We start from the raw sequence: 26,839 nt of genomic DNA, 5'->3' as shown, positions 1-26,839 counted from the left end.
GTCAGTTCTGCTTGCTCTTCCTGGGAAGCAGGGCAGGGGTGGAGGGGAGAGGAGAGGATCAACACGCTCTGACTTGTTTGCTAGGGAACCCACTTCCAGAAAGCTGCACAAGAAAGGAAAGGGGGCAAGGACTCATCCACACTCATGTCTTACTTGTGTACTTTAAGGGCACTTGACAGTGTTACTTTTTGTCATTTTAACTACAGCAATGTCAACAAGGCACCCTTTTTTAAGCAAAGGAATTTGCAGCTTTGGCATGCATACCCATAATTATTTATGTCAGTAAGTGAAACTAGGAAGTTTCCAGAGATCTGCTCTGAAGAAATAATCACAAGTGGTCTGAAATACAATGATGCAACTGTCCCCCTGCCCTCTCTAAATGGTACCCCTAAATTCCCATAATACCTCCCAGGGAGGATTAAGAAATGCATTCTCACATTGGCCCCAGAAAGAGAAACACCATTTAGGTAAGGCCTGGGAGCAATGTGAAGGCTGGAAGGTTGTGCACTTATCCAACTACAGCTTGATTCAGTGGCTGCATTCGCATGTAACACTAACCCATGGGTATGCTAACCATAGTTTGTTGCTATAGCCATGAATTGTCTTACAGACGATCAAACAAACCACGGCTTGTTCTATTTCTGGTTTCTCTACCAGCCTTCAGAGCAATTTTGTTTTCAGGCTATTCTTGCCAGTGGCCTCTGCTTCAAGGTGAACAGCAGCACAAACAAGCCAGAAATAAATCAAATTTCTGAGTTCAGACATCACCACAAGCCACAGTTTAAAACAAGCCAGGCCTCATAAGCCAAAAACAAACCATGGCTTTTATTTGTGGTTTTTTGCTGGTTAAACTGTTGTTTATTTGTAGGGATGGGTTCAGACACAGTGACAAGCCAGATTTCAATAAACCACAGCATAGTTTAGCATTATCTGTGAACCAGTGATTGGTGATACCTTTCTGAAACATATGCCACAATGCAAGAGCACAGAACTCAAGCTGTGATCAACTACAACACAAGAGACATCATGGACAAAATGGTAGTAATAATAAGCCAGAAAAATGACACAATTTGCCACGGTCAGAGTGCAAGATCAGCCCCATTAGCAACCCCTTTCCTGTGGTGAGTGCCCAATGCAGCTGGATCTGCAGAGTTCCTATGTTCAACCTGGAACAATTGTTCCGTCATCCCATAATCAGTGCCTTCTTCCACCCCAACAAGCTCTTGTGAAAAAAGGGAATCATCCATGCCCAGCGGAGTAGACCAGCAAAGGGACTGCAAACACCAGATTAATTATTGGAACACTTCACTCAACAGCAAGAACATCTTAAGACAGGATTTTTGACGGCCATCCTCTTCCCCATCATACGGCCATATTTCCGCCTCCGTTGAGGGAGGAGGCTGTGGCTCATACGCTCTTCCCCCTTCTCTCCGAGACGATGTGCTCAGGTCGTGCCCGCATGAACCACTCCACCCACGCACCATCATAAACGGCCACGTCAGGCTTGCCGCACAGATATGCCCCCAGCGCCACATGGCAAGCAGTGACCCCTGAACCACAAGTAGCCACAACAGGCTTGGAGAGATCCACCTTCTTTTCCTGAAACAAGCTGTGGATATTCTCTGGACTTTTCTCTAAGCCGGCCTCAGTGAGGAAATCGGTAAAAGGGATGTTCACCGAGCCAGGGATGTGGCCAGGTTCAATTCCTGGAGAAGTTAAATGTATATTAGAATATTTGTTCAAGAAATATATTCATTTCAAAATGGGGAACTTGATTTATACTGGTATTTTTTCTCCTTGCTAATTTAAGTAATTCAGGGTGCAGTCCTATACACACTTACCTGGGAGCCAGTCTGAACTCAATGGGACTTACTTCTGAGTAGGCATGTACAGGATTGCAGCCTAAATCACCTAGATTTAAACCAGATAGGCAACTTGTGGCCCTCCAGATGTTTTAGCCTGCAATTCCCATAATCCCTGACGAATGGCTATGCTGGCTAGGGCTGAAGGGAGTTGCAGGCCAAAACCGCTGGAGGACCATAAGTTGCCCACCCCAATTTAAACTTATCCGTAGCAGAAACAGAGTGCAAGGCCCCACCTGCTATGACTTATCTGTGGAATTTGCAAGCAGTATCAAATCTTACCTGTGACAGCAAGTCCTAATTGCAGACTCACACCTGCTCTATCAGAAGAGGAGAAGAGACCCTTTAGGACGGATGCATGATTCAGGGATCACTTTGCAACAAAGTACTTGGAGAACCCAGTGTTTTTAGTTACTGTGACCTTGGCAAAGGCCTTAATCAAAACATGTCTGGCTTAATCGATTATATTTTCTCTGCACCTGGAATAGTAATGCCCAACCTTGGGTCCCCAGATGTTGTTGGACCACAACTGTTATTATCCCGGTCCACTGGCCATGCTGGCTGGGGATGATGGGATTCATAGTCCAACAACATTTGGAGATCCAGCATTGCGAACTGCTGACCTAGAGGCTTCCTTTCCTCTTGTTCCTGGCCTTCCCTCCTTTGTTTTTCAGTCTCCCAGCTCAACCAGCCCAACACTTCCACTTGCAAAGCCTAAAGAGATGCATTACCTTCCCGGGGCTCTGCCTCTATTCCCGTGAACCGCCCAGCAGACCGCGCATCCACAACTTGGAAGTGGCGCGACTCAATGTTCTCCTTGATGTCCTTGTGCGTCTTCACCAGCGATTTGTCCAGAGAGGCGTGGAATTCTGCAGGGACAGGCCGGTTCTTTCCAGACGTGACAGGGTATCCCCCCCGCAGCCAGTTCTTCAGCCCACCATCTAAGAGGGAAACGGCATCATGCCCAAAGACCCTGAACATCCACCAGACCCGGGGGGCTGAGAATAGACCCTGGTCACTTCCGTCGTACACCACAACGTGGGAGTCACTGCTCACCCCCAGCTTGCCCACGTACTCTGAAAAATCCCCTGCGCTGGGTAGCATGTGATCGTAAGGCGACGTGCGATCGCTGCACTGATCGATGTCGAAGAAGGCGGCTCCGGGGATGTGGCACTCCTCAAACTCGCTCCGGGGGTCACGCTTCATTTTGGGGAGGTACCAGGAGGCATCCAAGAGCCGCACAGCCAACCCAGCTTGGGAAGACTTAATCGCTTCAGATACCCACTTAGCTGACACCAGAGCCCTGTAGAGAAGCTGCTGAGACATTGTGCCCACGTCCTGTTTGGGTTCAGATGCTACCTGGGGCTTCACTGGACTCTCCACACTGTGGGGAAAGAAGACAATATGACAAACATCATCAGCCCCAAAGCAATGGGGAAAGAGGTCACCTGCCAAGGATCATCATGATGATGCAGTTGTAGATAAACAAAAAGGCAAATTCAACCTATTTGGTGGCTGAGTTAAGATGCAATGTTCTTGGCCCAACAAACTATGGTTTGACAGAGCAAGAACGAGCGATGACGAGCTCACGCATGCTCTCCTCTTCTTGTGTGCCTGACAGCAGTTTCTCTATAACATCTGAACCGGGGAACTGTGGTCAAGCACCCCCTATAAACCAGGAACAGTCTGGTTCAGACATCACAGAGAAACTGTGGTTTGACAAACCAGAAAGTCCCTCCTACAAGGAGGTGAACCAGAGGAAAAGGGAAAGGGAGGTGGGAGTGCTGGAGCTTGTAGCTTATTCCTGCTCCCAAGAACCCACCGTGTGTTGGACCGGGAATGATACATCTGAAAGCAGCCTGTTCCTCACACTCCATATATTATGGAAGCTATCTTTTAATAAGGACGGTTTACATATTTGGGTAAGAAAACTCTGTAGATATGACAGGTGTTTACTCGAGGATCTTGGAAGAGAAAAGTATTGTTGGATGTGCAAAAAGCCTTGAGTTCAATGTTAGTTAAGAGCAGCCTTAGCACCCACTTTTCTGAAGAAATGGGGGAAAGAGCTATATGGGAATCCCTATGCTTCTCCCCATGCCACCATAACCTGTGTGGGGAGAGATGCTAGCCACATTAGCCCTCCCAGTTCTGTTTTCCAGATTTAGTCCATCTGGTGGTGCACACTGGTGGTAGGGGCAGAAACAGGCTGGATGAGGAAATATGTGCTGCCTTCTCTGCTTGAAGTGTTCATACAGGACACAGAATGGTTACCTGTCAAAGCAGCCTTCCCCAATTGGGTGCCCTCCAGATGTGTTGGACTACAATTCCCAGAATGGGATGCTGGGAGTTGTAGTCCAACATATCTGGAGGGCACCAGGATGGGGAAAGCTGTGTCAGAGGAATGAAATCTGGATTCACATTTCTGCTATGAATTAATATATTTATAAAATTATTTTTCAGTTGCCTTTAAGGGTAGAACCCTGGATGTGTGCAACTCATACTAGAGTTATAATGCCCTGCCAAGTTGTTGCAAAATTCACTGCTGTAGCACAGCACACGAGAGCTTTTTTCCTCTTGCAAGGCACCCAAGGCGACTTACACAATCCTCCTCCTCTCCATGTTATCCTCACCACAACCCTGTAAGGTAGGTTAGGCTTAGAGTCAGTGACTGGCCCAAAGTCACCTAGTGAGCTTTATGGCCAAGACTAAAACCTGGATCTCCCAAGCCTCAGTCCAACAGTCTTAACCATTACACTACACTGTTATTAGGTTATGCATACATGGCTTGAGCAGACTCTTAGAGAAGGCCCCAGAATTAGGGGGTGCTGAGCTAGGAATCCTCAGTGGAGCCCCTCAACCTGGAAGAGACAGGGTATTGAAACAGCACACCATTTCTGTGCTCCTTCAGACGTTGTCCACGCAAAGTGAGAATGGCAATGCTGTTGGGAGGCCCGGGCCCTTTCTGCTAGTCTTGTAGCCCCTGTGAATACTTGACCTTGCCACCCTCCAGAGCCAGCCCTGGAAAAGGCACCCCATCCCATTCAGTCAGGTCATGGGTGGTGGGGGAGAGAACCAATTTCCCGTTGAGGTTTGCATTCCCTCAGTCAGAAAACATTGAGGTCCACATTCCAAGAGTGGGTGGGAGCACAGCCAAAAGTGGGTGGAGTCTGCAAAGCAGGAGGAGTTTGAATCAAGGCTGAGGTCCGCAGGTTCAACACCCCTGATTTAGATCATCGTCCAGGTACCTCTGCCTTCCAAGACTAGGCAGCAGTCACCTGGTCAGGAATCCTGGACTACAACTCCAAAGATTCCTGACAATGGGCCACGCTGGTTCTTGGGAGGCAAAGTCCAAAACATTTGAAGGGCACCAGGCTGAGGCAGGCTGTTTTATGGCCTGAATTCTTTTGCCCGTAACTTGCCAAGAAAAATAAACCAAACTGTTCTCCTTGACTTTTTCCCTAAATGCATTCTTTGTTATTGGCACTCCTATTTTTTTCTTTGCATTAGATGGAGTTGTGGCATTTACTGGATTTAAAAGGATGTTGTGTTAAGCTGCCTTACGGTTTTTAACATAAGCTGCCTTGAGCACAGATGTGGGAAGATGAGATACAAAGGTTTTTATTAAATAGATACAATAAATAAATGCAAATACATTCCTTCCTGTGTGTAAGAGAAGGGAGAATTTCTCTTCAAAAATAGCGCCTGCCCCCTGCAATTTTTTTTCTTTAAATTGTATTTAGAACAATACGATTTGTGTTTAAAAAACTATTTTCTGCCTGATGAACTGATTAACTTAATCAATTAAAAAGGTGCCCTCTCCATTAAACTTTGCACCCCTAGACTTGACAAACTAACTCTTTGTCAGCCAGCTCTTTTCCCTAACTCTAGCTATGTGGAAAACAGCTCTAATTGCTAACTGTAGGAAGGCACTTTGCCCATGTTCAGAGCCACTCCATTTTGTGGTTAGTTTCACACACTCTGGGGTGACCTACGACATTCATGTCCTGTCTCGAGGCTTTGCCACTGCCTCAAATTAAGCCATGCTCAGGCTTCCTGGAATTAGGGGTAAGGGTCCCCCGGGAAGGCGGAGGAGGAGGCTCTGACCGGAAAGCACCCCAGCACCTCTCACTGCAAGCGTGAAAGCTCCCGATTTCCCCCGCAGAAGAACGTGAAGGGGCAGCAGTACCGCCCACTCTGGCTGTACGGAAGAGTTTGCTTCCTCTTCAAAGTAAGATTGCTACGAGGACGGAGCGAGCGAGCGAGCGGGGAGGCCCTTGCTCCGAGGCCTTCCCCAACTTGGCGCCCTCCAGATGCGTTGGCCTGTGACTCCCCTCAGCCCCAGCCGGCGCTGGCTGGGGATGATGGGACCTGTAGTCCGACACATCTGGGGGCGCCGGGTTAGGGAAAACTGATATGCTCGTGCAAGGAGCGCGCCCAGTCATTCCCTCGCTGGCACTCCTCCTAGTGCGCTCGTCGGGCCCCGCCCGAGTGCCCGCAAGGCGAGGACTCACGTGTCCCGTCCACCGCCCACTCCACCCCGGTTTCTGCCCGCAGGCCCGCTAGGCGGAATTCTTGCGAGATCACCCGGTCTCCGAGCACATGGGCGGGCGTCTCTCTACGCCTTCCCCATTAAGCCCCCACCGGCCAAGCCCCCACGTAGGATTCCCACCTTCCCTCCCGTACCTCTCTGCGCCCTTCCGATTGCCCTGACTGCACGGACGGAAGCCGAGTATAGCGCGCGCGCGCTCCGAGGGGTTCACGCCGCCGTGCCCAGGCCGCCTTCTTCGTCGTCCATGCAGCTGCTCTTCCCCTCCCCTGCGCCGACTCCTGGGTGGAGACCGGGGCCGCTTCCCGCTTCGCCATCCAGTGGAAGACAAGGGCTGCTGGGGCGAACCAACCCGTGGCAGGAAAGAGGGGGACTAGCGTAAAATCGCCCTCCTGAACGTGGAGATCGGGGCCCCTTCGGATCCAGTCGCAGAAGCAACGTCGGCCTCCTGTAGCGAAACTCCTGAGGACTGAGGTTCGGCGAGAGAGGAATCCCTCGAGCCTTCCTCTGGGGAAGGATATAGGATCCGGCTCCCCCCGCCCTGTACACACAGTCACACACTTGCAGCGCTCGCGGGCTGCTGCACCTCAACGAAAGAGGCGGGGGTGGGGCCGTATTCTGGTTAAGGGGGAAAGGGCGCTTTGCTCCCCGGTGGGGAGGTCCCAGCAAAGCAGGTGTCTTAAAGCGCAGATTGCGGAGGGGAGAAGAAAGATGCCATTAAGGGTCTTTCCGCACTTGCAGGGCTTGAGGATTTCTGGCTAGTTGCGCCACAAAGATCGCTTGATCGCACCACCCGGCCGTCTCATCAGAGCCGCTTTTTATAAACTAAACGCGTGTGTTACACAAATCACGGGATCCAATAAGAAAGGTAAGCAAGCCCGTGTCATCTTCACGCTCGCAATGGTAAGAACAGGGAGACAGGGAAACCCGGGGGGGGGGGGGTCATGCGACACAACAAAGCTGCCTTTGAGAGGACGGAGCAAGACAAAGGCGAATCCACTAATTTTACTTGTAAAAAGCCTGGGGTGCATAGATGAAATTCTTTGTTCTGCCACAGGCTGTCTTTGTGACCTTGACTGTGTCCTTTAATGTTATTTTGTGTTAGAACGCCAGGCACTGTATTCCCACATCCTCAGGACTCCATAAGACGTCGTGGGTTACAGCACAATCCTGTTACGTTTCCTTGGAGGTAAAGTCCCACTGTGTTCAATAGGGCCCCCCCCCCCCCCTGCCGCCCGTAAGTGTGTTTAGGACTGCAGCATTCATGTTCTTATTTCAGAACTGCAACATGCCCTACAATTGAGTTTAGGACTCAACAGCATCTGCTGGTTTTTCTCTTGCATTTGTAGGGAACACTTTACCCTTTTGACCCCACATTCTCAGCCTTCTTGGGACTCTTATTTGCAGGTTTCAAATTTCCCCTTTCAGGTTACCCTTTGCCCCACTACTGAGTCAGCCAGTCACCTCCTCCTTGTACCATCACTTACTGTGGAACCTGATACATGTTCACCTTGTTGTGACAGGGTCCCAGACAGCAGACTTCTAGATGTTCTCACAACTCACGGTCCTTCTGTAAGGAGGGGAGGGGGGAGAAGCCACAAAAGCTCTAGAAGGAACCAAGAGAGATGTTTGAGAATCTGAATTAGGAGTTAGAAGAAAACAAAGCCAGCCAAGTGATTCATGGAAAAGATTTCCTGGGATTGGCTGCTTGTTGTGGGAGGACCTGTGTGTCAGTCCAAAGTTCAGGCCTGAATAGAAATGAACAAAGCTCAACTTTGTTTCTCCGCCCTTGTAAGTTGATTGGCGGGGAATCTGACACCAGAGCTTAGGGCTTTGGAGGCCTTCCCTTTTCTCCACATTCCCTTCTGCTAGCTGAGGTGTTTGTTCTTTCATCCAAATTGTCTCAGCTAATATGGTGCAGCAAGCATTATACAGAGCTCTGGTCTCCACCAAATGGCTAGCAGAAGCTGTGCGGGCCAATAAGATTGGGCCTCAGCTGCGGGTGCTGGATGTCTCCTGGTATGAACCTGGAACGAGAGATGCACAGAAAGAGTTCCGAGAACGGCATATCCCTGGTGCCTCTTTTTTTGATATCGAGGAGTGCAAAGACAAGTCGTCACCTTACGAACTCATGCTGCCCAGCGAGAAGCACTTTGCCGACTATGTTGGCAACCTGGGCATCGGCAGCGACACGCATGTCATTGTGTATGACGGAGACCAGCTGGGCAGCTTCTACGCGCCGCGGGCCTGGTGGATGTTCCGGGTCTTTGGGCACCGAACTGTCTCAGTGCTGAATGGGGGGTTCAAGAACTGGGTGAAGGAGGGTCACCCTGTGACTTCAGAGATCACCCGGACGGAGCCAGCTCTCTTTAAAGCCACCCTTAACAGGTCGCTCCTGAAGACCTATGGGGAGATTCTGGAGAATGTGGAATCCAAGCGGTTCCAGATGGTAGATGCCAGATCGGAAGGGAGATTCCGAGGAACAGAACCCGAGCCCGGGAAGACAGGTAGGAACACCACCCAGGACCACTTCGGCTCCAAGGGAATGTTTGCTGGCATTTCGTCTGATGGGGCACTTTCTTCATAGCCATCTTCCACTAATGCTGATTCGCTCCTTTAGGCGCCACTAAGAATGCTTCATTTGCATGCTTACCTGGGAGTAAACCCCACTAAACAAAGTGGAACACTTTCCTAGTAAACATGCATAGGATTGGACTCTTAGGGTGTCTAGCAAGAAGTCCCCAGGCAGATCCAGTTTTCCTCCAAAGGCTGGACACATTTAGACTTAGGATTTCTGTCTCCCTCCCAACCAATTTAGAAGAGTGAAGTGACCTAGAAAAAAATGCCTTTTGGAGAGTTACCTTCCTCACTGCCACCTCTTCTTATGGCATAAGCAGTTATATATACACCAGAGGACTAGAGGATCCAATTTTAGTGAGCGGGGCGGAGGGGACATGACCATACCAATATGTAACAGAATCTACTGCTAACAGTTGCCCTTGTTGGCATTCGCGTTTGCCATTAATACTGTCCAAGAAGCTCAACAGTGTTAAAAGATGTTCCGCATTAACTTGATAAGCCTGTTTGACATGTCCTTGCCTTTTCATTTAAAAGAACAGCCTTCCTAAGCAGTTACACAAGAAGTCCAAAGCACTATCTCACTTTCTTGTATGCTGTTTCCCCTCCCTGATAGTGTATAGGAAATTGCTGAGCTGCAGTTGTGGATCAGCCTGGACAAAGGGCAAGCGCCAAAGAAGGGGGGGGGGAGTGTGCATACTGCATGTGTCAAACAGGCATTGTACTCTGCTGAGTTAAAATCCTGATGGATAAACAAACACCTAGTTAACAATTTCTCAGTATTACCACACCCAGCCAGCCAGGTTTTGTGTGTGTGTGTTTTGACCAACATGTCAAGCACAAGTGTTGGGACTGTGCCTTCAGCTGTTCTGCTCTTTGCAACAAGGAAAGCCCTTTGCTCTAAATAAAAGTCTTTACAAAAAATGCAACAGTAACTCCTGTGTCTTTTTGCAATCAGCTTGTTTGTTACAGGGCCAGCTGCAGGTTCAAGGGGGCCTCCTGGTAAAGTCCCATTTGGTGGGCCACACCTCCAGCATTAGTAGCACCCCTTGACATCAGCATCCCTTCCCCCAGTGGATGTATTGGTGGCAGTGGCGGTAACAGCACTGAGATCTATTTTATTTATTTATTTCATTTCTATACCTCCCAATAGCCGAGGCTGTCTAGATGGTTCACAAAAATTGAAACTACAGAGTGCTAGGGGTGCACGAAAGTCACTTACCTGGTCTCGCAGCTTGCTTGGCGGTGGGGGGGAGGCGCTTCGCTGCTCCCCCCGAAATTCAGGCTGGGGGGGGGAGGCTTCCCTCCTCACCCGGCCGAAATTCAGGCCGGGGGGGAGGCTTCCCGCCTCGCCCGGCCGAAATTCAGGCCGGGGAGAAGCGCCCTGTCTCCCCGGCTGCGAACTTCAAAAGAAAAAAAGAAAAAAACGCCCCTGTGATAGCCTACATAACGATTAACGTAGCCTATCACGGCTAGATCTGCAAAGTCAGCCGTGATAGGCTACGTTAATCGTCATGTAACCTATCACGGGTTACTTTGAAAAGAAAAAAAAACATGTACGCAAATGGCGGCCCCCATAGGGAGCCGCCATTCGCGTTCCTTATTTGGTCCCTGTAGTCTACGTAAAGATTTACGTAGATTACGGCAAAAGTAAGGGCAACACTATGCGTTGTCCTTATTTTCGCCGTAGTCTACGTAAATCTTTACGTAGACTACAGGGACCAAATAAGGAACGCAAATGGCGGCTCCCTATGGGGGCCGCCATTAGCCGTACGGGCTTTTTTTTTTTTAAGTCACCCGTGATAGGCTACGTGACGATTAACGTAGCCTATCACGGCTGACTTTGCAAATCTAGCCATGATAGGCTACGTTAATCGTTACGTAGCCTATCACAGGGGCGTTTTTTTTTTTTTTACTTTGCTAGTAATGGCGGCGGCGGCAGCCGGTCGAAAGACCGGCTGCCGCCCCTGACGAAGACCTGCTGAACCGCCGCCGGGACCCGCCGCCGGGAGGGACATTCGTGAAAGGTAAGTCCCATCCCGGGGGGGGCGGGGGCGGGGGGGCAGAGAAGTTCTCCCCGAACAACCTTCGGAGGACCGAATGCGTTGGCACTCGGCCCCCCGAAGTTTGGGGGAGAAATTCTCCCCCATCCCTACTAGGGATGTACGAAAGTCACTTACCTTTTAATGAAATGTGATTCGAGGTGGGGGGGAGGCGCTCCGTCCCTCCCCCCGAAATTCTGGCCGGGGGGGAGGCACTCCGTCCCTCCCCCTGAAATTCTGGCCGGGGAGGAGGCGCTCCGACCCTCCCCCCGAAATTCTGGCTGGGGGGGGAGGCTCTCCGTCCCTCCCCCCCCCGAATACTGGCCAGCCGGGTGCGCAAATGGCGGCGGCCATAGCCACCGCCGTTTGCATCCCTGCAGTCAGCCATGAGAGGCTACGTAAATGTTTACATAGCCTATCATGGCTGAGTAAAAAAAAAAAAAAAAAAGCGCATACACAAATGGCAGCGCCCATGGGCGCCACCATTTGCGTTCCTTATTTTGGCATGTCTAGTCTACGTAAACATTTACGTAGACTACGGCGAAAATAAGGGGAACGCAAATAGCGTAGCGTCTACGCTATTTGCGTTCCCCTTATTTTCGCCGTAGTCTACGTAAATCTTTACATAGACTAGACGTGCCAAAATAAGGAATGCAAATGGCGGCGCCCATGGGCACCGCCATTTGCGTATGCGCGGTTTTTTGAGTTTTTTTTTACTCAGCCGTGATAGGCTACGTAAACATTTATGTAGCCTGTCATGGTATTTTTTAAAAATCTAGCCATGATAGGCTACGTAAATCTTTACGTAGCCTATCAGGGTTTTTTTTTTGTTTGTTTTTACTGGAAATGGCCACGGCGGCAGCCAGTTGGAAGACCGGCAGCGGCCGCCAAACCGCCGCCGGAGCCGCGGCCGCCAGGAAGATTCGCCCAAGGTAAGTCCTGTCCCAGGGGGGCCAGGGGGGGCAGACCGTTTCACCACCGATTTCGGGGGGCCAAATGCGCTGGCATTCGGCCTCCCCGAGATTCGTGGCGAAATTCTCTGACATCCCTAGCGTAGATATGCCAATAGTGAAATATTTACACAACAGTCTTTCTCCATACTTACATACAAGTGCTTTCTGGCCAGATGTGAGAGCCAACAGGGGCTTGATGTGATGTTCTCGTCTTCCCTGATCATGGAGGAGGGTGGACTTAAATGTGAAAATGTCTTTTTTCTCCAAAGTCCGCATTTTCCTAACAAACACATTTTGCAGACACAGTTGCAAGCTCGGGAAGCTGTGCCTGAAAAATGCGATTGCGAGTGCCGAGCTTTGCCCCCAAAATGTGGCTGCATTTGTGGGTGCGAATGGGGCAAGTTCTGATGTTGAATGAGCTAGAATTAAATTCTTGTATATCCCTATAATGAGGCAGCCATCTTCCTAGGCAAAGGACCTGGGAACTTTTAGGGTGGTGGATCCTGCTGAAGACATGGCCTGGGCTGAGCTACATCTGAGGTCCAAGACATCAGCCACCACATCCGTCTTTTCCATACTCAAGATCTTCCTAGCAAGTCCCCTCCCTGGCAGCATGGGTCCACAGGATGAGGGAGAGCTCAGGCACCCTGTACTGTCCAAGAACTCCTAGAGAAGCGTGAGCAAAATCCTGCTGAAAGGAACTCCACCTAAGCCCGTGCAGCGTAGGACTGTGAGGAACCTATTACTTAATGTGCCTCCCCCCAGCAGCCAGGGGCATGGCATAATTCTGTGACTTAGAGAGACTTACCTGTATACTTATAGGGCTCCCTAATGCAGTAACTAAGGGCCCAATAAACCTTTAGAAGCACTTACCTGAGTGGATTGGTTTGTTTTGTCTTATTCATGGAAGAGGGAGGGTTTGCTGTGCTCCTCCTGATGGAGGGCACAGCAGCAGTGTAACTTTTAAAGTAGCCCTAATGGATAGGATCTTTTTAAAAACATTCAGCTTGCAGAAGGGCCATAGCCAGTGGTGTTGTGGGCCCAGGGCTCACAGGGTCGAAGCGCTGGGATTTTTTTATCAGCAGGGATGATGATGTCATGGCCCCCTCTCTTGCCTCCTCAGGTGTCCCTGTTCCCTCTGAGCTTAGCTGCAGTCCTCACAAGAGCTGGTGGGAAAATGGGTTTTGCCAGCAACAATGTATTTGATGGTCAGGCTCACATAGAAAACATTTGGTAAAGGAATCAGTGCCAGGTTCTTTCTGCATACTCTGAGCTTGCTGCAGGCTAACTCTCCAGTATGCACATGTCCACAAAGCAGAGAATTCACACCAGTGGTAGCTGGTGGCTCCGATTTCAGTGGGGCTATGAATCCATTCCAGGTTTTAGGTGGAACTCCAAAGGAGCTATCCAAGGTGCTGAAACCTATCCCCATAATGAGTTCAGCACTTTGAATTGCTCCTTTAGGCTGAAATCCAGAATGGATTCACAGCTCCACCGAAATTGGAGCCACCGGCCTGCATTGGTGTGAATTCTCTGCTTTGTGGACACTGTTTATTTCTTCTGCCAGTTAAATTGGATGACTTGTTAGACATCTCGTGCCCACTGGGAAAAAAAACCATTTTGAGCCCTTGCTGCCTGTAACATGCCACTCTGGCAGCCCAATTCAGCCCATTCTGATCCCTTGCTATATATCACTCCACCACCTCAGTTCAAGTTGGTGCTGCTGATCCCCAAATTAGCATGAGAAAATTTCCACATACTCTCTCCTGGGTGTCAGCATTGTTCTGCCACAACCTCCCCTCCAGCCTTCACTGGCTTGACCTGTAATGGACCACACCAGCGCCTTCTGAATTTCAAGAGCCTTTCAAGTGGTTTGAGAGGAATTAGAAAAAGGATGGCTTTCTTGGGAGAGAGTTTAAAAACTCCCAAAGTTGATGCATTTATCTCAGTGACTGTTAGCAAGGGCTGTTTGTTCAACAACAAATCTCAGTGGTCACTCTCAGGTCCATCTATGGTGGCCAGAAAGATAATTTAAAACTCAGATATAACACAGATGGAATGTTATTAATTTTTTGTGAACCGCCTAGAGAGCTTTGGCTATTGGGTGGTATAGAAATGAAATAAATAAAAATAACATTATTATCAGCAAACATACCCAGTATAAACAGCTGCTAATAAAAAGAAAGGAAATGATTAATACAAATCTTCCCTTCTGGACCCTCTCCCCAGCTTCTGGGGTAGGGTAGCTCTTTCTTGTGGTCTAGCGGGGGAAACTGATGCTAGTTCTGCTCCTGTCCCAGGTTGCAGCATTGTGCAGGCACTGGCCAGAATTCCATCCCTCTCTCCCCTCCACCTTTCATCCCCACAGCTTAGGCAGATGACTGATAATCTGGCTGAGAAGTCATAGACCAGGGGTGTGAGGAACCTGTGGCCCTCTGTATAAGAACATCAGAAGAGTTGCGCTGGGCCAGACCAAAGGCCACGCAGATGCCCACAGGTAGCTGACAAGCAGGACATGGGCACAGGAGCCCTCTCCCACTCGTGTTCCCCAGCAACTGGTCTTGAGAGGCATGCTGCCTCTGATATTGGAGGTAAGATGTTGGGTTCTGACTCCCATCAGCCCCCATCCAGCATGGCCAGTGGTCAGGGATGATGGGAGTTGTCATCCAGCAGCATTTGGAGGGCCATGGGTGGGGAGTCTGTGCTGAAGGTAAGGCTGAATTCCATTTTGGACATGCTCCTGGAGACTGCATTCCAAAGGTGGGCAGGGCCGAAGGCAAAGGGGTGGGGCCAATATACCGACAAGATCGGCACATTTTAGTTTAAAGCCAGTAACTAACTAAGCCTTAGGAGAGGCATTTCAACCATTGAGGATAATGCAGGGGGAAAGTGCAGAAAACACAGAAAACCACCAATCGTTGGTCAGGGGAAAGAGGCGGGGCGACCTGGGGAACCCTGGAGGGGCTGGATTGGGACCCCAGGGAGGGCTGCACTTGGCCCCTGTGTCATGTTCCTTCGTCTTCCCCCTTCACAATCAACACACTCCAGGAAACAAGGCCACAGGCTCACTACTTTATTGATTAGCAACTAGCTTCTTTACAAATTTAGATTCTAGGAAACTTTCAGACTGCAGTGAACCAGCTAATCCACACATCTATGACTATCAATAGAGGAAACGAAGTGGAAGTTAGAGAAGTTGCCAGCAGTCTGGGCATGAACTTCTCGGCTAGACTTGTTTCACAGGAATGCCCCTCCCTAGAAGGCTCCCTCCAACTATGGCTTCCATGAGTGTCTGGCGGAGCGTTCCCTGTCTCTAACTTTTCCCGCTTCGCTCTGTAACAGACCCTAGCATCCCTCAAATGCCCCTTGCTCTCCTCCACTCCCTCCGAATCTTGAGTTTTCATGGTAGAGGAAAGGTGGGGGGGGGGGAGCCGTTCAGGCTGAGCCATCTGTGTGTCAAGGCCCTGAGAAAAAAGCATCTGAGCTCACTAGGGAGGGTGCCTCCCTCTGTTCTGGCTGTTCTGATTCCGAATCCAAGCTGCTAGACATCTCCACACACTCAGATTCATTCCTGACAACCTGGGCCTGAGGTTCCCCAGCCCTGCACTATATCCTTATACAAAAAGAAGGAGGGTAAGTGCTAGAGCTGTGCGCAAAGGGCGTCTCAAAATTCTCCAGCCTATTTGTGGGCAGAGAAATTGGGAGGACGATTTCACTGAATTTCTCCAAGGGGAGGAGAAATTCTCCAACAGTTTCTCATAAATAGGACTCGCAATTGGCAGGGGTTCTAGCATAGCTTCTTTCTTTTTTTTTCCTAAAGGTTTTTATTTTTTTCTGCTGCCTCTGTAAGTGTTGCGGCTTCCACTTTTCTGCATCATCCTTCTCAGGGCATGTTATCATTTTTGTGTGTGGTGTTTTTGAGCTTCCCTAATCACTGCAATGTAGTGAAGGGTGCTGCATGTGTGTTTTTTCTTTCTATTACACATCTCCCCATTGCTCTGCAGCCTCCCTGGCTGCCTGTGCTTCCTGATCCAAAAAAGCCTTATGGGAGGAATGATTTTATTATGTCTTCCCCTGGGCTTTAATTGAAGTGTGGGAAGCTGAGGAGGCTACAGGCTGCCACAGGGATGATTATACAATGAAAGACAGGACACTTGTGCACACTCCATGGCCACCTCCTAAGTAAGGTAAGCACAAGAACCCTGAATCCAACCCATGAGAATTTCTCCAAAATTTCTTCTCCTTTGAATTTCTTTTCAAAAGCAATTTCTCTTCTACCTAATTGAATGAGAATGGTCCAAAAAAATGTGGGAGAAGTTTTTGGCACAGCACTAGTAAGCACATGAAACTATCTCTGTACCTGCTAGAGCCTAATTTGAATGTTTCCAGTCTGCTCCTGCTTTCCAGCTTAAGAGTGTAAGCAAATGTGGACTCCATGGCTTGGACATCAGCCACTTTATTCCTCCCCACCTCCCGTCTGTGCTTTTTCATCATCTTGCCTGATGAAGAGTTTTAGAGAACCTGGAAGCTTACTCAGTATTTTGTGGCCTTTTAAGTTGGCCTAATAAAGGTATAAAAGTGATATGGAATTGCAGGGGGCGGGGGTTCCTCCACAAATTCTTTACAAGCCAAACGTTCTATTGGCCTTTACTTTCTAGGCAACCAGAATAGCACCTTCTTCAATCCTGCAGTCCTCCAAGATATCTGAGAAAAAGTAGGGAGAAGATGATCACAGCCTTCTGCAACCCAGTTCCCTGCAGATATGTCAGAGTACACGCCCATCATCCCTAGCCATCATGATGATGGGAGTTGTGCTCTAACACATCTGGGTTGGGGAAGGGTGGATTACTGTCTCAGAAGAGCTAGGACTTCCCCCCCTCACCCACCAGGTTAACTAGTTCCTTTCAGTGTCCTACCCTATCATCATTCTGCCAAAGAGTTGCAGCTATTGAGATAATGATAGGTTATGAAAGATAACTGTGTGAAACATTCTTTTAAATGTAATTTGGCTTTCAGTGACTCCTAATTTGTATATAATATTACTAGGGAAAATGAGCTTTGAGGTGCTGTTTACTACTGTAATATATCATTTTTCTGGTTCCCTTTCAAGCTTAAGCGGGGGCGGAAATGGTGTAAAACCTTTAGTCAGAAGGGGAGGGCAAAGTAATGGTTATTCTCAGTTCAATATTTATAGCTGGTAATGCTGAAGCGATTATCCTGGAGGAAAAACAAAGCGTGAGAGCCAATTCCTGAGGAGCACAGAGGAGACCAATCAAGAATCTAATGAGACAGAAAATGTCCATCTGGAATGGTGGGAGACCAACTGTGACATGTTTCCAGATGAACTGCTTTCCATAGGAATTGCTGCAGGTTTAGCATTCAAGTCAATCGCAAGGGTCCCCAACATGGAACCCTTGGGGCCCTCCAATGGTGCCTGTGAAGAGGTCCCCAACATGGGGCCTGTCTTCATGGGTGATTTGCTGTGGATTGGGACTGTTTGGAGGTCCTTTGCGGCACATGACATTGTGGCCAGTCTGCAGCCACCCCAGAGTTTACCTGGGGTGGCTGCAAATGGGGAAGCCACATTTTTTCAGGGTACTTTTACTGTTTTTACCCTTTAATTCGGCCCCCCTGGGGTTAAGCTGCTGGAGACCCATCCCTCCATCTTAAATTCAGTATGATTGGGCATTCCTAGGGGTGTGTCTTTCATCTGGCCATGACCTCGCTAACCTAGGTAACTCAAGTACCTAGCCTGCCTTTCCAACTCATCAAAGCGCTAGAGCGCTCTTCTGTGCCTTCAGAATCACACTGTACTTCCTTTTGCCAGTGAGAGCAACTAGCCTCCATTTCCCACCCTGTTCCCCTTAAGAGCCTTCTCTGATGCTTGTGTAACTTTGCTTTTTGATGCTTGGGTTACTTTGCTGCTTCTCTGCATGGAGGGCAAGGGTTGGCTGGAGTTGCCTCCATCTGCTAGAACTGCTGCCTCTGTTGGCTGCCTCCTCTTCACCCTCTCCACATTCTTTATTTTCACTATATTGCTGTATTGATACAGTGAAATACCAGGGCTGCAGGCTCCTGCTCCTGGCCACCTCCTCTCGCTAGATAGCTAGTACTTGAAACAGCATGGCTCCGATTTTCTCAATGGGAAAAAGATGCTACAGATTCTCAATTGGGGGGGTGAGGAGAGAAGCAGGCAACAGAGGCTGCAGACTGTCAATGGGTGAATTGGCTAGATCCTTGTATTTACTCCCTGGAAAAGGAGAAAAGGGGTGGGAGCTCTAACATCCTGACTTTTGGCTGGAATGGGGCAAAATTGTGCTGGGGGGGTGTTCTCATGGGGAGCCTTCAGATGCTGTCAGGGATAATAATGTGGTAGCCCGGGGAAGCCTGGGCAGGGGCAGGAAACAAGCCTCTCTCATTGGTTGAGCAGCACCTGCCAGTTTGATGACGTTCAGTTCTACTCTCCGCACCCAGCCTGGAAGTATGTTGCTTTCAAGTGGTGTGTGACCGGTGAAAAGCAGATTTTTTAAGGTATAGTACACTCGGCTTTTCTTGCTTCATGTAGGGTTGTTGGAGAATTCCGCCACGGATTCCAGGGAGGCCCAATGCCAGCACATTCTCCCCACCCCCCGGAATCCATGGCGGAATGAAGCCACCCACCCCACGAAATGGGCCCGGAACAGAGCCTATCTTTGTTGGCCGTTCCGGTGCCCCTCGAATGGTGGCCACGTCTGCGGCTGCCATTCGCCTCTTCTGAAAGGCCGTGATAGGCTACGTAAGTATTTACGTAGCCTATCACGGCTAATGCAGGGATGCCATTTGCATCCCTGCGGAGGCTGTGATAGGCTACGTAAATATATACGTAGCCTATCATGGCAATAGGAAGGAACACAAAGCCGCCGCCATTTGCGTCCATGTCTTTAGCCATGATAGGCTACGTATATATTTACATAGCCTATCATGGCAAAAGACAGGGGCGCAAATGGTGGCCGCTACGCTATTTGCGCCCCTGTCTTTTGCCATGATAGGCTACGTAAATATATACGTAGCCTATCATGGCTAAAGATATGGATGCAAATGGCGGCAGCTACGGCGGCCACCATTTGCAGCCTTGTGCAGCCCAGTGTCCAGATGTCCGGCTGCAGGCGGCCCCAGCCGGCAGCTCCACGGAGTCGCCGCAGAGCGGAGCTGGCCAGGGAGGATTCCGGTGGGAGGGACACAGTGCCTCCCCGCCCCGCACAGAGCCAGGTAAGAGTTTCGTACATCCCTAGCTTCATGTGTCCCTGACAGACTGAAGCCGATTCCATGAAAATCCAGATAATACTCCAACACGCGTCTCATTCCATTGTCATGAAGATCCCCCCATGGCCACTGCTAGCACCCACAAAGTTTTTATTTAACCCACTTTTTTTTAATATACGTACATGGATGTGTATATATCCATAGCAATGAATACATATGAAACACCTGCATAAGAAAATACAACTTTCTAGCAATTCTACATAGCCATTCTGTTTTTTCTCCACCCAGTCCTTTCCCTTGCTATTTCTTTCCCTTCCCCGTCCTTAGCTTTCTTCTTTCCCCTCCTAGCCCTTAGCCTTGCTCTTTCTCTCCTGCTCACCCCTTTATTGTGCTGTTTCTCTCAACTCCCAGCTTCCAGACTCACTATTTCTTTCCCCCACCTCTTTCCCTCGCTATTTATCCCTCCTCCTAGCTTCTAGCCTCGCACTTTCTCATCCCTCTACCCCTTTGCTCTGCTATTTCCCCCTCCCTCCCAGGCTCCAGGCTAGCTATTTCTCCCCCCCCTCCTGCCGCCGCCATCTCTTTTGACCCCAACGGTCAAAACGATCTTTTGACCCCTCTTTTGACTCCAGGCCCCAACGGCTGCCATTATGTGACTAGCCACATCCTCCATGGGAGCCATTTTGTTGTGGTGCCCACAGCAGTTTCTCAAATTCCCAAATGTGCCCATGGGTTACAAAATGATTGGGGACCCCCGACTTAACTGTCTGTGCATGTTGAAGATGGGATCCACGTATGCCACAGGTTCTTGCAGGTCATATTATGGTGTTGTCTTAATGAAAGGGTGCTACAATACCATGGCATAGTACAGCAGAGTCCAATATGAAGTCTTGGCAGATGAGTTTTAAACTGTTTCTTGGAAGGGGTGGGCTCAGATGAACAGCTGGGGTGACAAAGACACCACAGTAGGGATGGCGGAGAATTCCGCCACGGATTTCAGTGAGGCCGAATGCACTGGCATTCGGCCCCCCAAAATCCGTGGTGGAACGGCCTGCCCCCCCCCCGCGGATTCCCCCCGCAGATTCCCCCCGGGACGAGGCTTACCTGGGGCGGATGTTCCGGATGGCGGCGGATCCGGCGGCGGGTCCAGCGGCGGTGGCGGCGGCTGGTCCTTCGACCGGCTGCCCCAGCCGCCATTTCAATCCTGGTCTTTGCCATGATAGGCTACATAAGTATTTATGTAGCCTATCATGGCAAGCCAATCAAAAAAAACAAAAACCGGCGTACGCAAATGGCGGCAGCTACAGCTGCCACCATTCGCATTCCCTGTTTTTCGCCGTTTTAGTCTACATAAATATTTACGTAGGCTATTACAGCGAAAAAAAAGGGGAACGCAAATAGCGTAGTGGGTGCTATTTGTGTTCCCTTTTTTTCCCGCCATAATAGCTTACGTAAATATTTACGTAGGCTAAAATGGCTGGAAAAAGGGGAATGCAAATAGCGTAGTGGGGGCTATTTGCGTTCCCCTTTTTTTTCGCCATAATAGCCTACGTAAATATTTATGTAGACTAAAACAGCGAAAAATAGGGAACACAAATGGAGGCCATTGTAGCCACCGCCATTTGCGTACGCCGTTTGTTTTTGGTTTTTTTATTGGCTTGCCGTGATAGGCTACATAAATACTTATGTAGCCTATCACGGCAGCCTGGCTGGACGCAAATGGCGGCCGCTACGGCAGCCACCATTTGCGTCCGCACCAGCGCAGAGCTGCCGCAGAGTGGAGCTGGCCAGGCAGGATTCCGGGGAGGAGGACCGGATCGCCCCCCCATCGAGGATTCCGGGGGGAGGGACGGAGTGCCCCCCCCACCGCGAACAGAATCCGCAAAAAGTTAAGTGACTTTCATACATCCCTACACCACAGGGTGAATGTGTTGATGGAGTGATCATCAATAGTGCCATGAGGGGTAGAACTTTGGGGACAGAAGTTCAAGGCCCCACTCAGTAGGCTGAGCAGGAAGGCCCCCAAATGCAGCAGGGGTGGCTTACCACATTTTGAAGTAAGTGAAGGAATGCACATTACCATTTAAAGAGCCCCCATCCCAATAAGACCATTAAGTCCAGAGCCTAAAATTATCTAACTGCACCACCGGTGATGGCTTCTTTGACTGTCCTGAGAGGTCATCAAGCAGAACTTGTGACACACCAAGTCAAACGAAGGTCATGCCATGTGTGACATGCTTGTGTGACATGCTTGTTTGACATGTGTGACATGCCATGTGACATGGCACATGCTTGTTCAACGTGCTTGTTTGACATGCTTGTTTGACATGTGTGACATGCCATGTGTGACATGCTTGTTTCTCTGTTTTGGCAATCCCAAGGAGACAGCTGAAGACCAAGAAGCTCTGTCAATGGAGGCCACCATTAATGGCTACGTTAGATTTCATGGGACGCAAGTTACATGATTCCCTAAATGTGGCCCCCAGCAACATTTGATGTGCCACTGAGGCATTCCCCACTTTCAGTACATGTCAATCAAGGGAATTTGCTAAACTCACACACACAACACCAGTGCCATTCCCATCTATACATGTGCTAATAAGCATGTTCTGTTGCTCCACAGGTAAAGACAAATGTGAGAGATATAATTGTAGCCAAATAGTGAGATTACAGTTTATCACCTCCTGGGAAGCACTTGAAAAGTGCTATGCACTAAAATGTGATTAGCCAGATCCACATTTTAGAATCACCTGTGTCAAAAATCACAATATAACGATTGCTTCTGAGCTCTCTCTCCTTAGTAGAGCTTGTAATGCTCCGTCGTTTATCCCAGAGCTGAGAGCAATGAAACAAAATAGGAGGCAGCTTGAGTGCAGATGGAGAAGAACTCCTAGTGGATGCAATCAAACGCTGGCATGTGCATACAGTAAAGTATATTCAGGGGCAGTGAGGGTGGCAAAAAAGCAATATCTTGCTGCCTCTATTGAATCATCTATCTGCTGCCCAGCAGAGCTTCTCAGAGTTGTCTGGGGACTATTACGTGCTGGCTCAAGGACACTGTTGATCTGTCTGAGGCCCGCTGTAATGCATTTGCTAGGGACTTCCAAAATAAAATCACTTGCATCCTCCGGGATGTAGATTCCAATATCAAAGCAAGTGAATCTGGTGAGGTATCCAGAGTACAGCCTTGACTAGTTTTCTTGGAAAAGTTTCAGTTGGTACAGCTCGAGGACGTGGACAAGGTGCTTAGACAGGTTCATGCAACCACTTTCATATTGGATCCTTGCCTCTCTTGGTTAATAAAAATTAGCAGGGAGGGAACAGCCAGCTGGGCCAGGGATGTGATTAAACGCATCTCTGTGAGAGGGAGTGGTCCCAGGCCGTCTCAAAGAGGTGGTAGTGAGACCACTACTGAAGAAATCCTCCCTGGACCAGGAAAATCTTAATAATTGCAGGCTGGTGGCAAATGTTCCATTCCTGGAAAAGATCATTGAGCAGATGGTTGTGAGCCAGTTCCAGACACCCTTGGATGAAACTGATTATCTGGATCCATTTCAGTCAGAGTTCAGGCCTAGTTTTGGCACAGAAACAGCCTTGGTTGCCCTGTTTGATGACCTATGTCGGGAGAAAGACAGGGGGAGTGTGACCTTATTGATTCTCCTTGATGTCTCAGTGGCTTTCGATACCATCAACCATGGCATCCTTCTGCGACGACTGTCTGAGCTGGGAGTGGGAGGCACTGCATTGCAGTGGTTTTGCTCCTACTTGGATGGTTGGCTCCAGAAAGTGGTGCTTGGAGAATATTGCTCGGCCCCGTGGACTCTCCAGTATGGGGTTCCACAGGGGTCTGTTTTGTCCTCCATGCTGTTCAACATCTACATGAAACCACTTAGTGTGGTCTGAGTGTATGCTGATAACACGCAGCTCTACTTCTCTTTTTCACCTTCATCAGGTGAGCCTGTGGATGTGCTAAATCGGTGCCTGGCTGTGACAATGAACTGGATGAGGGCTAATGAAATGAAACTCAATCCAGACAAGACTGAGATGCTGTTGGTGGGTGGTTTCTCTGACTGGATGGAGGGTGTTCAACCTGTTCTGGATGGGGTTGCACTGCCCCTGAAGGAGCAGGTTCGTAGCTTAGAGGTTCTCCTAGAAACATCCTTGTCACCTGAGGCTCAGGTGGCCTCAGTGGCACGGAGTGCCTTCTACCAGTTTTGGTTGGTGGCCCAGCTACACCCCTATCTGGACAGGGATAACCTGGCTTCAGTTCTCTATGCCTTGGTAACCTTCAAGTTAGATTACTGCAATGCACCCTACGTGGGGCTGCCTTTGAAGACGGTTCAGAAACTGAAGCTCATGCAAAATGTGGCGGCCAGATTGATAACGGGGACCAGAAGGTCTGAACATATAAGACCGACTCTCTGGCCCACTTGCACTGGCTGCCTGTATGTTTCCGAGCCCAATTCAAGGTGTGTTTTAACCTATAAACCCTTACATGGCTTGGGAGCACAATACCTGATGGAGCACCTCTCCCAGCTCAAACACACCCATACACTACGCTCAACATCTAAGGTCTTCCTCTGGATGCCTACTCCAAGGGAGGCTCAGAAGACAGCAACAAGGGAGAGGGCCTTGGTGGTGGCCCCCCAGTTGTGGAACGTTCTGCCTGATGAGGCCTGCCTGGCACCAACATTGTTATCTTTTTGGCACCAGGTCAAGTCTTTTCTCTTTTCTCAGGCATTTGGCAGCATGTGATGAGTTTTAATTGAACCTGGATTTGTTTTATCGTTTGGCTGATTGCTCAAAGTTGTTTTTAGATATATGTTGTCTTTGTGTATACTGTCGGTTTGCATGTTTTTTATATTTTAAATTTTGCATATTGTACTTTTAACGTTCTAACCTTTGTAACCCGCCCAGAGAGCTTTGGCTATGGGGCGGTATAAAAATGCAATAATAACAACAACAACAACAACATAAAAATTAATGGTCATAATACAAAAATATAGAAAACATGCACATACATACAGACAGGGTGGCTCCTTTGTCACTTCAACTTGTTCATCTAAATCCGTGACAGTCATCTCACTCAGAGGTCAGCAAGGCTGAAACTATAAACGTTACAGAGTCAGTTCTTGGACAGATGAAATAATAATAATTTGGATATTGCTGCTGAGCACATGCAGAGTGCATTTTACTCACTACCAAATAATCACAACCTGCCTTCTCTGGGATATGGGGGAAGGGCTTCCAGCTCAGAGGGTGTGTCTAGGAGGTGATGCATATGGCAGACTCGACCTGTGAACTCCGAATATCCTTTATCAAGCCCCTGGCTCATTACAATCACTTAGAGTTATTGTGTAATGCAAGTTTTCAAGTTTTGTAGGTTTGTCCCAGGTTGGAATGGTGATGTATTGGAAATGGTATATTTTTAAAAACTGAGTTCTTTTTACATAATTGTAGCTCAATCATTGGGGGGGGGGATGGAATCACGTTTTTACACCCTCTCCACTCTCTCTAGCCTTTCCTTGAAATTTGTGGTTTTTTGTGGTTTTTTAGGCAAAAGAAGAAATTGGCTGCTTCAAATTAAGGCTTGGTTATTTTATCACCATAGCTACATGCAGTCTCTCTGGAAACTTTCCTTATGTTTCCTTTGCTCTTTCCCCTGTTCTAGGGATTGAACCAGGCCACATCCCAGGCAGCGTGAACATGCCTTTTTTCAATTTCTTGACTGAGGAAGGATTTGAGAAGAGCACAGAAGAGATCCGGGGCATGTTCCAGGAGAAGAAGGTGGATCTCTCAAAGCCACTGATTGCCACATGCCGCAAGGGGATCACAGCCTGCCACATTGCCCTAGGAGCATACCTGTGTGGCAAACCAGATGTGGCCATCTATGATGGATCTTGGTCAGAATGGTTTCATTGTGCCCCACCACAACATAAAATTTCCGAGTGGAACCGCAGTAAGGCATAAGCAAGGGAAGGGCCTTCTGCTGTGGTTTTCCCTCATTCATGCTGTGAAGTTTGGTTCTTAATAATTTCTAACAAAGATCGGGGGATGGGGAAATAGGTGAAGCTCCTAGTCTTTTATAATTTTCTAGTTTTCTAATCCAATGGTGTTACTTTTGTTTTTCATTTTCGTAATCTAGTAATTGAATAAAGCACAATCTCGGATCAAGCAGCCTTTTCTTTCTGTTTCTTTTGTTACTACCCAGAGCTAATGTCAGAGCAGGAAAATTTCCATTATTACTGATATTAGCATTCATAGCATTTATATCCTGGGTTTCCATTGCACAGAGCCACAGCCAACAGGCCTACAGTCAACATAATTTAAATGTAATTTATTAAACTTAAAACGAAACCAGCAGAGAAAACGGGTTTGAGTGATGGCATCCAGAACGAAGCCAAAGCCAAGCCCATAAGGCAGCACCCGGGAATATGTGACCCTCCAGATGTTGCTGGACTACAGTTCCCATCAGCCCTATCCAGCATTGCTAATGGTGACTGATGATGGGAGTAGCAGTCCAACAGCATCTGGAAGGCCACATGTTCCCCATCCTGCCATAGGCACATTGAAACAAAATCCATTTTACATGGTGTCGGAATACCATCAGGGAGAGGGCCAAGCAGATCTCCCAGGCAGTGGATTCCAAAGTCTGGGTGCTCTTACAAAGAAGGTTCTCTCTTGTGCACTCAGCCAACCAAGCTATTGGCAACCCTATTTGGATAATGAGAGTGGACAAGCAGGCTCATGTGGAATGAGATGGTACTTCAGTATTGTGGGTCCTAAGCCATTTAGAGAGCAATCCTATGAACCCTGGGTGAGCATCTCAGGGATGATTGGGTTGTTCAGATTTGAAGGCTGAGGGCTTCCAAGGCTGGGGACAGTGCTCCGACCTCAGAAGGATATCTCAGCCTCCTTCCCTGTCCTTTTGTAGCCCATGTGGAAAGGATCATTCCGCTGCCCTGAGAGGTCAGAAAAGTGACCTCAGAGGAGGAGGAAAGGGGGCGTTCTGGTGGGTAGGGAGGGGAGAGAAGGAGACCAGAGAGGCCAGGATAGAAGATATCCTGACCCTCCCTTACCATCCTTCCCGCCCCTGCCGAAGCCCCCTTGCTAGACAGGCTACAAAGCCCATCTAGTGAAATCCGCAGGGGGCGGGGGGGAAGACAGGGAGGCAAAGATCACCTCTTGCACTCTTCCCACCCTTCATTGGATGATCAGACACCTCCAGGTTCAAGGGCTTCTGATTGCCAAGGGCGAAATCAACAGGATTGTGCCCTTAGAGCTTCAAAGATTCTAACCAGCAGTTTGAACTGGGCTCAGAAATAGGCCATTGTATACTTCCCTTGACTACCTGAGCACTGAGGTCTGCTTCACATATTATAATTTAAGATGGATAGCCTATGCTCACTTACATAGACATCATTCCTTTTAAACTCAGTGGGGCATGCTGCAAAGTAACTGTGCATAGGATTGAATTTCGGGTGTGTATACTGCCACATTTTAAGCAACTGTACTCAGTTTTCATTACATATCTGAGCCAGAGAGCTGTGATTGGCTCCAGTTTCCCATGACGTGTACATGCAATGCAATACGTGTGCATAACCCCTTCAGACACGA

The 26,839-nt window shown here is 48.9% G+C and overlaps 2 protein-coding genes across 4 annotated transcripts; one reads left to right on the top strand and one right to left on the bottom strand.

The window, feature by feature from the left end:
• Positions 1-801: 801 nt before the first annotated feature.
• MPST (mercaptopyruvate sulfurtransferase) lies at positions 802-7,985 on the bottom strand. Of its 2 annotated transcripts, none has more exons than XM_084809733.1 (3): positions 7,896-7,985; positions 2,594-3,246; positions 802-1,706 (listed from the first exon to the last, which is right to left on the bottom strand). In XM_084809733.1, the coding sequence occupies exons 1-3, from the start codon at positions 7,910-7,912 to the stop codon at positions 1,408-1,410; spliced, it is 969 nt and encodes a 322-aa protein (XP_084665859.1). In that variant the 5' UTR covers positions 7,913-7,985; the 3' UTR covers positions 802-1,407. The 2 variants fall into 2 exon arrangements, with proteins under 2 accessions (XP_084665859.1, XP_084665861.1); XM_084809735.1 differs by lacking the exon at positions 7,896-7,985 and adding an exon at positions 6,546-6,684.
• Positions 6,571-25,402, top strand: TST (thiosulfate sulfurtransferase). 2 transcript variants are annotated; one of them, XM_084809737.1, is made up of 5 exons: positions 6,571-6,882; positions 7,150-7,276; positions 7,514-7,597; positions 8,316-8,915; positions 24,894-25,402. In XM_084809737.1, the coding sequence occupies exons 4-5, from the start codon at positions 8,321-8,323 to the stop codon at positions 25,190-25,192; spliced, it is 894 nt and encodes a 297-aa protein (XP_084665863.1). In that variant the 5' UTR covers positions 6,571-6,882; positions 7,150-7,276; positions 7,514-7,597; positions 8,316-8,320; the 3' UTR covers positions 25,193-25,402. The 2 variants fall into 2 exon arrangements, with proteins under 2 accessions (XP_084665863.1, XP_084665862.1); XM_084809736.1 differs by lacking the exon at positions 6,571-6,882 and having other exon boundaries at positions 7,004-7,276.
• The last annotated feature ends 1,437 nt before the right edge of the window (positions 25,403-26,839 follow it).

This window comes from Heloderma suspectum, chromosome 7 (genome assembly GCF_057233095.1).
Source record: "Heloderma suspectum isolate Gila_16-S chromosome 7, 16-S_ref, whole genome shotgun sequence".
NCBI classification, from domain to species: Eukaryota; Metazoa; Chordata; class Lepidosauria; order Squamata; family Helodermatidae; genus Heloderma; species Heloderma suspectum.
The sequence above is the reverse complement of the archived record's forward strand: the minus strand, read 5'-3'. Positions and strand labels throughout refer to the sequence as shown.

Coding starts and splice junctions, on each gene's coding strand:
- MPST (XM_084809733.1), bottom strand. Junction 1,707..2,593: donor AGAGGCAGAGCCCCGGGAAG/GTAATGCATCTC, acceptor TAACTTCTCCAG/GAATTGAACCTGGCCACATC.
- TST (XM_084809737.1), top strand. CDS start 8,321: ATGGTGCAGCAAGCATTATACAGAGCTCTGGTCTCCACCAAATGGCTA. Junction 8,916..24,893: donor ACCCGAGCCCGGGAAGACAG/GTAGGAACACCA, acceptor CCCCTGTTCTAG/GGATTGAACCAGGCCACATC.